The 10,879-nt window shown below is 39.3% G+C and overlaps 1 protein-coding gene across 2 annotated transcripts in view; it reads left to right on the top strand.

Annotated features, from left to right (window-relative positions):
* LOC118432092 (fatty-acid amide hydrolase 1-like) overlaps positions 1-10,788 on the top strand; it is a 12,521-nt gene extending 1,733 nt beyond the window's left edge. Inside the window, exons 2-16 of one of the 2 annotated variants that reach the window (XM_035843610.1) lie at positions 1,596-1,709; positions 2,427-2,483; positions 2,918-3,007; positions 3,548-3,681; positions 4,278-4,484; positions 5,026-5,066; positions 5,498-5,622; positions 6,074-6,199; positions 6,609-6,706; positions 7,344-7,443; positions 7,868-7,908; positions 8,421-8,460; positions 9,062-9,173; positions 9,573-9,718; positions 10,398-10,788. In XM_035843610.1, coding sequence (XP_035699503.1) covers positions 1,596-1,709; positions 2,427-2,483; positions 2,918-3,007; positions 3,548-3,681; positions 4,278-4,484; positions 5,026-5,066; positions 5,498-5,622; positions 6,074-6,199; positions 6,609-6,706; positions 7,344-7,443; positions 7,868-7,908; positions 8,421-8,460; positions 9,062-9,173; positions 9,573-9,718; positions 10,398-10,517 — 1,551 coding nt within the window. In that variant the 3' untranslated portion in view covers positions 10,518-10,788. The remainder of the gene's footprint in view (positions 1-1,595; positions 1,710-2,426; positions 2,484-2,917; positions 3,008-3,547; positions 3,682-4,277; positions 4,485-5,025; positions 5,067-5,497; positions 5,623-6,073; positions 6,200-6,608; positions 6,707-7,343; positions 7,444-7,867; positions 7,909-8,420; positions 8,461-9,061; positions 9,174-9,572; positions 9,719-10,397) is intronic. The other variant, XM_035843611.1, reaches the window with a different exon arrangement.
* The last annotated feature ends 91 nt before the right edge of the window (positions 10,789-10,879 follow it).

The following is a 10,879-nucleotide window of genomic DNA, read 5'->3' as shown; positions in this document are numbered from 1 at the left end:
TACTGAAAGACTTTGACAAACTAGAAGTCACCAAAGTCCAAAATATGAATTTTGAAAATCCCCCCTCCGTGCGAGAATAGACTCTTCCAGCACACATTCTGTAAAATTTCAAAATAGACCTGTCCAAAAATGCATCCACTGAAAGACTTCACCAGTCCAATGATGAATTTAAAAAAAAAATGAACCCCCCAGTGTAAGAATGGACTCTTCCAGATAACACCGGGCTCGCTGATTGGCTGCCACCCCCCCTCTTTAGGATATAGATTCAGGCTAAGTGATTGGTTACCTATCTAATTAGATTAAATAGACATATATGCCAGTAGGTGCAATCTGCAGCTGGGGGTCAACGACCTTAAGGTCATTGACCCCTCTGGCTATTGGAAAATGACAAAAAAATCCCCAAATATATCATTTTGACGTAGTCTATGACAAAAATTATACATGTGTCATTTGAATAAATATCTAGTGCACCCTTTTACCAAAATTTAGGTCATTTGGTTTTAAAACCAGAGCACAAGAGCCAAAAGTGTAATTTGTGGTCATAAAATGGCCAAATAATCGCAAAATTGAGCATTTTATTGTACCGTATGCCTCAAGTGTTATTGAATCCATGTGCGCATATATCTAGGGCACTCCTATACCAAATTTCAGGTCATCCGGTTCTAAAACCAAGGTACAGGAGCCAAAAATGTCCTTTTTTGGTAAAAAAATGACCAAAAAATCGCAAAAATAAGTATTTCGTTATACTGTACACCAAAACTGATATTGAATCTATATGGGGGACTTATCAAGGCACATCTGTACCAAATTTCAGCTCATTCGGTTATAATACCAGGGTACAGGGGGCCCAAATATACAGTTTTGGTCTTAAGATGACCAAAAAACCTTAATAAAATCATTTAAGAGACAGATATCGAAAAAATGAAAAAAACGTCCGAGGGTATTGGCCCACTCTACCCTTGTGCCAAATTTCAAGTCATTCGGTTGAGGAACAAGGGAGATACCGTGTTCTGAAGATTTGACAGGAGAAAGAAAGAAAGAAAGAAAGAAAGAAACATTACGAATACAATATATTTCACCATACCTATGGTATGGCTGAAATATAAATATCAAGACAGCAAAATACACAAAACGTAAAAGAAAAGACATTCGTTAGCATAATGTACTTTCATTCATGTGAGCCTTCACCCTTTTCTTCCCGCAAATAGTCCAGCAGGGCCCCTTTCTTTTCTCAAATGTGACCCTAAGATTTCACAAATACTTTCTCTAGATAACAAGCCATTGTCCATACTTACTTACTTACTTGGGCCCCTTGTTCCTGGCGAAACATAGGCCACGGATGATTGCCCTCCACTGTACACGCCTCTGTGCCTTTCCTTCTCAGGTCGCGCCAGCCAGTACTGATGCTCCTCATCTCTTCCTCAGTATCCCTCCTCCAGCTGTTCTTGGGCCTTCCCCTCTTTCGCTTGCCCTGTGGGTTCCATTGCCCATACGGCTTCAAAAAAGCTATAGATCTACCCTTTTGACCCGAACACTCCCTAGATTTGTGATTAAACAGCTGTACATTCCTGTAATCACTGTTATCTAACACTTAGGATGTACAGGACAAACGAAAGGATATCTTGACCCTGACCTTGCCTCAGCTCACCCAGCAGCTGAAAGATGGACAGCTGTCAGCTGTACAGGTGCTGCAGGCATACCAGGAGAAGGTACAAAATGAGATAGTATAACCCTGTTCACGGATAAGATTGCGCATTATATGTGAATGTTTAAGTTGTATGTGCCGGATACTAGACTTGAAGAAAACATATCTTAACATAAAAACCATAAGGAGCCTTCACCTTCGACATATTACCCACAATCCATCTCGCTGTGCATGCGTAGTTTAACCATTGACAGACACACTTTAAGGTGTTAGCAATCTTGTTGATGTACTTGATTTGCTTTAGATTCTTTGTATTTTGTATGATGTTATCATGTATTCTTAACATGTTCTATTCAGATCAAGTATGATATACTGTAAATGCGTTTAACTTCACGGGAATCTAATCTCGTGGGAGCGAGAAATGGACTTTTTGCGGTGGTTTTAGTTCAGCGGTAGCACCATGCACTGTAGTCTCTTACCGCCATGGAAAATGGTCGCGGTGGTTTAAAATTCGCGGTGAAGCGGTCACCGCGAAAACCGCGAACATCAAACCACCGCGAAAGTTTCTTCATTTACCGTACTAAGAATACCCAAATTGGATATTTTCTAATTGCAATCTTAAACGCACAAAAGTTTTCAGCTTTTAATCTGATTAGAAATCATAACGTCAGTTTGAACACGACCTTAATAGCCTCAAAAGACCACAAAGTTATTATTTCACCGTTTATTGTGTTTTCTAATTTTATTTGGTTACAGATAAGTGTTTATTTCCTTTTTTCAGGCTATTGCAGTTCATGATGACTTAAACTGCGTGACAGAACCTATCCCGGACGCCCTTGTATGTATTCACAGCAAAACATACAACCAAACCTGTATTACTGACCACCTCTAATCTCTGTCAATGTGATGACATTTATTTTGCTCCCTTTTTATATTTTCACATGGACCGGATTTTCTCGGTTCCCGAGTGGTCGTCTTGGGCAGTTTTGACTGTGTAATGTTTGGATAAATTAGTAGAAGAAGGACCCCTTTTTTCTTGATTAGCATAATGTGAAATAAAGAATATTGCTTAGAATTAAGTTACACAAGTTGACCGTTATCTATTTTTTTTAGTTTAACCAAGTGACAACAATAATTGGGGTACTTGCAATATTGCATTAAGTATATTCACTTTCATGGTAATCTCTAATAGATGCTTTCTAAGCTTTATTTCCACTTCTGATGTCATGATATAATGTATAACAAAGTCTGCGACTCTAAATGTATAACCAGGGTAGGGCTGAAGAGTTGGACCGCGCAGGTCAAAGGTCGGGACTGCTGTATGGTGTGCCAGTGTCAATCAAAGAAAACATCGACATCAAGGTATCGTGTTAAAAGTATTTCTGTCTTCTTTCTGGTTGCATCCTTTTGAAAAGAAATTTTGTGTCTCGGAGCAACATATTATACGAAAAACATGTTTCGAAACAATGAAGTAAAGAGGGGGCAAGGGGTTAAGGTTCCTATTGCGCATGCGCTGCGAAATGTATCGTGGGTAGAAAACTTCACATTTCTCGAGACAAAAAGTAGGGTCCTTGACCTTTGACATATTACCCATGGTACATTTCGCTGCGCATGCGAGCTTTGAACCACGAACCCCGTATTGTAACTAAGTGAAAAACATATAAAAAGAAAGGCAAAAGTTTCTTCGACCTAAATATTTTTACATACTTTTCCATATCAAGGAATAACCTAATACATTACTACACATTTAAATATGTTATTTCTTTATAACTTATGGTTAATTTGTTACCTTTTGGCTTTCAGTAGACTTGCCTTTAAGTTTTTTTTCCGACGTTGGAAAAGCTTCAGTATTTGTTTTCGTCCTCGTGTGCGAGGGTTTGACATGACTTCATTTTCCAACAGGGGATGGCGAATACTCTGGGTCTGGTGAAGTACCTGGAAAACTACGCCGAGGAAGACTCTGTTATCGTCCGTGTACTGAAGAAACAAGGGGCGGTGCCTTTTGTGAAGACCAACGTACCACAGACATTGATAGAGTATGTTTTGAGTGTTTGTTAACTACACATTTGTGCTATTGAATATATTTAATCTATGTATTGGTTTGGCAAGGGCTGCGCAACTAGCAGGTGGCTATGACTAAGGGCTAGCCCTGCTACCAAAGACAAAAACATCCAAAATACAGGAAATACGAATGATAATATTCTAAGTACATAAAAAATATATTAATAGTATATTGAATAGTTCGTATGCTAACGTTCTACGTGATACAATGCAACGTTTATAAGACGCAAGAAGGAGAATTTCAACTTTCCCCTCCCTTTTCCCTCAGCCCAAAGCTGCTTTTATCCAATAAAATACACACACAAATGTTACTAGTTCCGATAAAGCAAAACAAAATGTGTTTTCTACGGCACGACGACAATGCAGTAAGCTGTTGGCTCGGGTTCAAATTTGTTCCCAGCTTGAATCGTTCTGGTCCAAATTTGTTCACGCAGTCTGCATACTAGTAACAGTTTACTACAATTTACTATTGGTGAAGCCAGGTGGAAATAGTATGTGATTGTGGACCACGTATGCTCGATTTTGTCAAGAAATTTATATTCTTAAAAAATTTATGTGATCTTTTTGATAGTACGGGCTGCAGCAACCCATTGTTTGGGACGACGTTGAACCCACGTGACCCCACCCGTAGTCCTGGCGGGTCGTCAGGAGGAGAGGCGGCGCTGATTGGTGGAGGAGGATCCATCCTCGGCATCGGGAACGACATCGGCGGCAGTCTCCGCATTCCCGCGCACTTCTGCGGAATCTGCGGCTTCAAACCTACCGCTAATAGACTGAGGTAAGTCAATACGTACTCACACGAATCGGCTGCTACGAACTTGTATTTTATTCAAGTGACGTTTTTGGGACCGTCTTTTACCCTTTTTGCACTGTAATTATTGTTACTTGGCAACACGTATGTTTATAGATACACTCATTTACGTGTGGTACAACATTGTAAACACCGCATACACAACTAAATTTAGTACCTGGGAAAACATGAATACTTTGTGTTTGGAACCGCATCTGTTAGACGCGACATCTATCGCCACAGTGTGAAAGTGAACCAGTCAGACTTGCCCTGGGAAGGTGTCATACGCCGAAACTTCAGTTACATCAAACACTTCATAACAACCAATGATGCAGACGTAAAGAATTAAAAATGGCCCTTACGTAATCACAATGCAAAACATATTGGCTGAAGTATTTGACGAAAAATATAATCTTTGAAATGTGTACATTGTAACGTAGATTTCTAAGCCTTTCTCTTATGATTGCGTTATGAGTTAGGGACAAAATGCTTATAATTAGCCAAGTAACTATTTTTTTTTCCATTTCAGCAAACAGGGGTACTTCAACTGTTCTCCGGGTCAACAAGGGCGTGAGTTAAAACCCTTAACTTTTAGTCTTCACAAAACATTGTTTTGGGAAAAATAAGTGCATAATGATATGTGACAGCATGTAAAACTGTTTGTTCCACTTTTATTCATTGCATTATCTATCATAAAAATTAAAAAAAAAGTCTTATTGGCCATGGGGTCTAACATACAATTAATATACATACTTCATGAAAATGCAACTGCTATATACAAACTATATCAAAGCTGAGGGCAAAAGCCTGACTAAAATCTCGCCCCTAGCGGCCGGTCCTGCAATTGCCACAGCCCTAGGGGAGGGGATAGTTAACCCTGCCAACGAGATATTTTGTAAACTACTGAAGTCCTATATGTTAGTTTTAGCTACCATAAGTTTTTAATGGTACGAACATATATCAAATCACAGTGTCTGTATTACCGTTGATGTGTGCTACAGTGACTGGGACGTGTGGTCCGATGGCCCGGGACGTGGACAGTCTGGTGCTGGTGATGAAGGCTCTACTGGTACCGGACATGTTCCAACTGGACCCTCTGGTACCGCCTATACCATTTAGACAGGAGGTAAGAAAACAAATTAACAAACAACATTCATAACTTGAAAGTTAATCTGTGTTGGTAGAAGTCATTCTGGAAGTAGTTGAACTGTAAATTCCAACACAAAAAATTGGACTCACCCAAATTTTCGACTGCACAGTCCTGCAACCTATGATCCACTGCTCACTGAGTCACGTGTTCTATCTGCATAACGTGACGTCAAGACAGCAGTGAATTATTCATTCATTGACAAAGACTGATGCTGTACAGTCGAAAATTTGGGTGAGTCCAATTTTTGTGTTGTAAATTACAGTTCAGCTCTATCAAGAAACAACATTCATCAGTGGGTAGTTTCATTAAGTCTTGATAACAAAGTTCTTTGCACGCATTTAAGTGATGTATTAACGTAAGAAATTTTATCGAAAGGAAATAAACATACATTCATATGTTTGTTTTTTTCATTCAATATTTCTTTTAGATTTACGAGTCGAAGAAGCCCCTGAAGATTGGCTACATCTTAGACTGGGAGCTGAAAATGGCGACACCGGCTCTTACAAGGGCAGTGAAGGTCATGAAGGATGCGCTGGAGAAAGCTGGACATGAAGTAGGGTTATGTATAAGAATAAACTTGCATTCATGAAAATATGATATCTTTAGAAATCTTGACTGTCTTTTAAGCTGTACTGTCACCACTACACAGCAACATACGCATAGTCCAGTAGTTACGAGTAGTGACACTGCCTCTTGCAGCTTAAACTTGAGGTCAGGAGTTCAAATTACTACTCAGCCGCTCAACCGACATTGAAGCTACAGAAAAGGGGACCTAAGGTCATGATCATGGTCCTCTGTTCATTGTGCTTGTCCAAAAGAGCAAGGGAATTTCCCCAGTACAATGAACATGTAAATACTGTATACAATGCGGCTGTCTTCTCTGTCACGACCAATGGAAGAATTATAGCTCTTCAGTGACTTTACTTTCCTTTAATTGATTCAATGTTTGTCATTGTTCACAGCTTGTGCCATTCCAGCCCCCCAAAAGTGACAATGCCTTCTATGACATCAGTCCGAAATGTCTCCTAGCAGATGGTGGAAAAACTATCCGTGACCGCATGTAAGTAAACTATTAATAATTGGTATGGAATTGTATATTTATCTCTATGTCATACCAGGGCGGCAAAACGTTCGATACTGGTGTTTGGGACCGTGTGATAGTTTTCCGTATCACACAGATTCGAAGTTGTATCACACAGGCTTTCTTCGAGTAAATCGAACTACTATTAGTATTTCAGTACTACTAGTATTTCAAACGGGCTGAATGCGGCACGGTTGAAAATTTGACTACCAGATTCGGACGTTAGAATTGCTGTTGTTACAATCTTCTGTTCGAGCACACAACATTTTCTCAACTTCTGGTGAATTTTGCATCGAAACTCGTGTTTTCTCAGGTGGGTATGACATAAATAAAATACAAATACAACACGGTGTATACTCCGCATCACCCTCGGTCCCAGCCCGACCGCGGGTCGGATCACCCTCCGGTCTTCGGCCGTCGGGCGATCCTTCCCGCGGTCGGGCTGATACCTCGGGTGATACGGAGCACACCGTGTTGTATTCTATATGTACACTACACATTTCATTTATATTTCTTTAGATAAAATGTTTCGTAGGGTTTATTAGAATATTGTCAAGATAGGCTGTATTTCAATGATAGACTTATGTGTGTGCCCCCCAAAAAATGATAACCCCAGGTCTGGTGAAATCGCGGACCCACGTCTAAAAGCTGTAATGCCTTATCTAACGATGTCGTACTTCTGGCGAAAGGTTGTTGGATTCTTACTGAAACCAATCGTAAGTAGAATAATGACTACGTGATATACATACTTAAAGATCAAATGCTATATTAGCTTTTGAAGTCAAATCTGGATTAGTAATGCATAGATTTAAGTCTAATATACTTTCATACAATATGTTTTGAAATCATATCAATCTGGCTTGTGCTTAGACAAAAATGATCATAAATGAATTATTTGTAAAAATCATATAAAAAGTAAGGCGCTTGATTCTGATCAAATGCTAAGGATGAATTACAACGTTACGCATCTACATAATTTTGGTATATAGATATTTGTATGATCTCTTTGATCTCCTTGTTTGAATCCCCTTGAAATTGGTATTTAAATAATATCTTATCTAAATTTTATATAAGTAGAATTTACACTTTTTTTTCAATTCCACCTTATTTTAATTCTTGATTTTTTTTATGACGTTGCAGTCATCTAGGTTTGCAAGAATGCAGTCTCATCGTCTGCTTCGGTAAGATGAAAACAAAGAAAAAATAACACAGATTAAACTATGCATGCGCAGCGAGATGTATTGTGGGTATAATGTCTGCAGTGACATAAACGAAGCATCTTTGGACATATATCAACGGTCTATGTATGGACGCAAGGAGTGTTAAGAAGTAAGGCCATGTTGCTTTGATTATATAGATAATATCCTCTGGGAACCTAAAACTGATGTAGGCGTGCGCTCGCGGATGTCATCAATATAATCAAATCTACATGGCATTATATTAGGGGCCTTCGTCATTATGTTGTACTCACAATGTAAAAGTGTCTTAAAGGACTTGCGCAATTTCATGAACGATCTGTTTTTACAATTTTTAAAAGGTTTTTGTAGGAATTTTTTTTTCGAATCATAACAAGTTTCAGTCTAGACATGGTAACATAGAAATAGGGACAAGCCTAATTCCATTCCTCGCATATAGGTCCGTATTAAAGCGTCCTGAATATGAATTAATAGACTCACCAATGTTATTTTTTCAGGACAATATATGACCTGTGGCAAAGACTGGTGGAGAGAGAGGTACAAATATAACGTAAATTCAGCAAACAAGTTGAAGTCTTAATTGAATAGCTTTACGTCACTTATTCCGAAACTCTTATGGTGTTATCTCACTACATTTGGGACACCGGTGCGGCACTGCGGGATTCGTTCACAGCTGCACTAATAATGTGTCACTTTCTCCTATTTGCTATAATTTAGATATTACATGTATGTAAAAGCATAACTCAAAAGGCAAAAAAAATACACAAAACGTAAGAACGTTCGTTCTCTATCTTGGAAATTCGTTGAGTATCTTTCGAACCCCACAGTGCCGCACTGGTGCCTCGCCCCAACTTTAGTGAGATATCACCTTTACCAATGACCCGAATGTTACTAAGGTCACATTAGTCGTATGTTGTCGTACGATGTTGTTGTCTTGAGATTTTAAAGCGCAAGTGTGTCATGACAGTATTATGCAAACACTAGGGTTTAAAAAAATCTCTTTAGGTAACGAATATGGTGAACTTTGTAAGACGCAAACACGACTGTCTCAACAATGTGTTTGAAATCGTACGATTATTGTACGGCATATGTAGACAGTTCTTTGCCAGACTGACTACCGTTGTGAAATGCAATCTAGGACTACGTGCGGGAGTTCTTAGCCGCTTGGGAAGATGCCGGCATCGATGTCCTATTGTGCCATGCCTACCCCATACCTGCCTTTAAATACAAGGGAGCACCTGCATTATTGGGTATGTAATACTAGACTTAGCCAACACCTTTGACTAACTTACAGTTACTTCCACTTCCAAGTATTTTTTTCTGTAGCACAATGCTATATATCTTACCCAAAAAAAATGAGTGCGCAGAATACTTGGCTGCCTCATTGTAATCTTTCACAAAAATCAAATGACCAATTACCTAGATCACATTAGACGTCAATAATTGGTCAAAACAGCTAAGAAGTCTATACCGCTTGCCACCTCTTGAATGATGGTTAGTGCATCCTAATGTAGATGGACTCAGCATTTTATACGTCCCAAGAATTAGTACGGCTTGGATAAATTCGAAAGTTGGTGTATACTGTGCATTTTTCTTTCCGTCATTTACGTAGTTACCATTAATTTTTTACCCAATTTTGATACCAACAGAACTAGCAAACTATACATCTATCTTCAACCTCCTGAACTTTCCCGCCGGCGTGGTCCCCGTTACCAAGGTAACGGAGGAAGACGATAGACTTCTCGATGACTACACTGGATCTGACAACGACATTTTTGATAGGTTTGTGCGGAAGGTAAGAAGCAAAGCACTTTGTTTTCTTCTACACAGAACCTAATTTGCGACCTATACTGCAAAACATATCTTCGGAAGACTCTGATTAACCGGGCCGAGGTTTTCCAGTCTTGTAGGCAAGATCTCTCACCAGTTGCAGTCAGTCAGAGAACCGGCTTTACCTACAGAAAACTTTAATTCTAATTGGTTGGCAGCTGGTAGGAGGCCAAGCCCACAAAAGTACTAGTGAAAACCTCATCCCGGTTTAGCGAGGCCTCCCATGGTAAATTGAAAAGGCCGTGGTAAGGCTCTTTGAGGGAGATTGCACAACATTGTCGTTGAGACAATATTCTTCATTCTGGCCCTGCAATGATATTCTGGCCCTGCAATGATAATCTTTTATCAAACATAATTTTCTGGAACACATTTTATATCCGTCAAAATGAAGTAAACGAAAATGCTGAATTCGGTGTATTGCTTTCGGTGTGTCACATTTTGCGATACACAAACGGCGGCACAGTCTTCCGACGACCTCTGACTTTAACTTCAATCACGTGATCAAGTTTGTAAGGTCAAAAACCCTCACGAAGGGAAAAAAAATTCAGTGAATTGTAATGCCTTTCTGTTAGGTTGAAAGTTTAGATTCGTTGATAGATGTTTTATCTTATTAACTTATTCTACATTTTAACTGCCCTTTTTAGGTTACCAAAGGTGCAGTTGGCATGCCGGTCGCTGTGCAGTGTGTGGCGCTGCCGTGGCAGGAGGAGGCCTGCCTCAGGCTCATGAAGGAAGTGGAGACTGTCTGTAAAATTCAACTTTAAGCCATATATAATTCATACGTTTGATAATGACTGAAGACATCTGTATATGTGACACTGCTTTACATTTGGTACCGACACCTATAGCTGCAGTGCAAAGTGTACAACCCAGTATTGCACTAAACAACAAAGAATTGAAAATAACCCAATTCATACGAATGCACAAGCATATTCCAATAGAAGACCTTCGTTTGATTTATATAACCCTTGATTTTATAATTAAGCTATTATGCGAAACCATCCAAAGTCATGACTGAAAAGACAATAAAACACACTGAAAGTTGGAAGAACAAATCTCTTCAACCATACTTATTTTCTTGTAGTGGTAACAAAGGGTAATGGCGAAAATAATGACACTGCGGGTG

The sequence above is a fragment of the Branchiostoma floridae genome, chromosome 15 (genome assembly GCF_000003815.2).
Source record: "Branchiostoma floridae strain S238N-H82 chromosome 15, Bfl_VNyyK, whole genome shotgun sequence".
Classification (NCBI taxonomy): domain Eukaryota; kingdom Metazoa; phylum Chordata; class Leptocardii; order Amphioxiformes; family Branchiostomatidae; genus Branchiostoma; species Branchiostoma floridae.
Note: the sequence above shows the minus strand (reverse complement) of the source record. Positions and strands in the feature narration are given on the sequence as shown.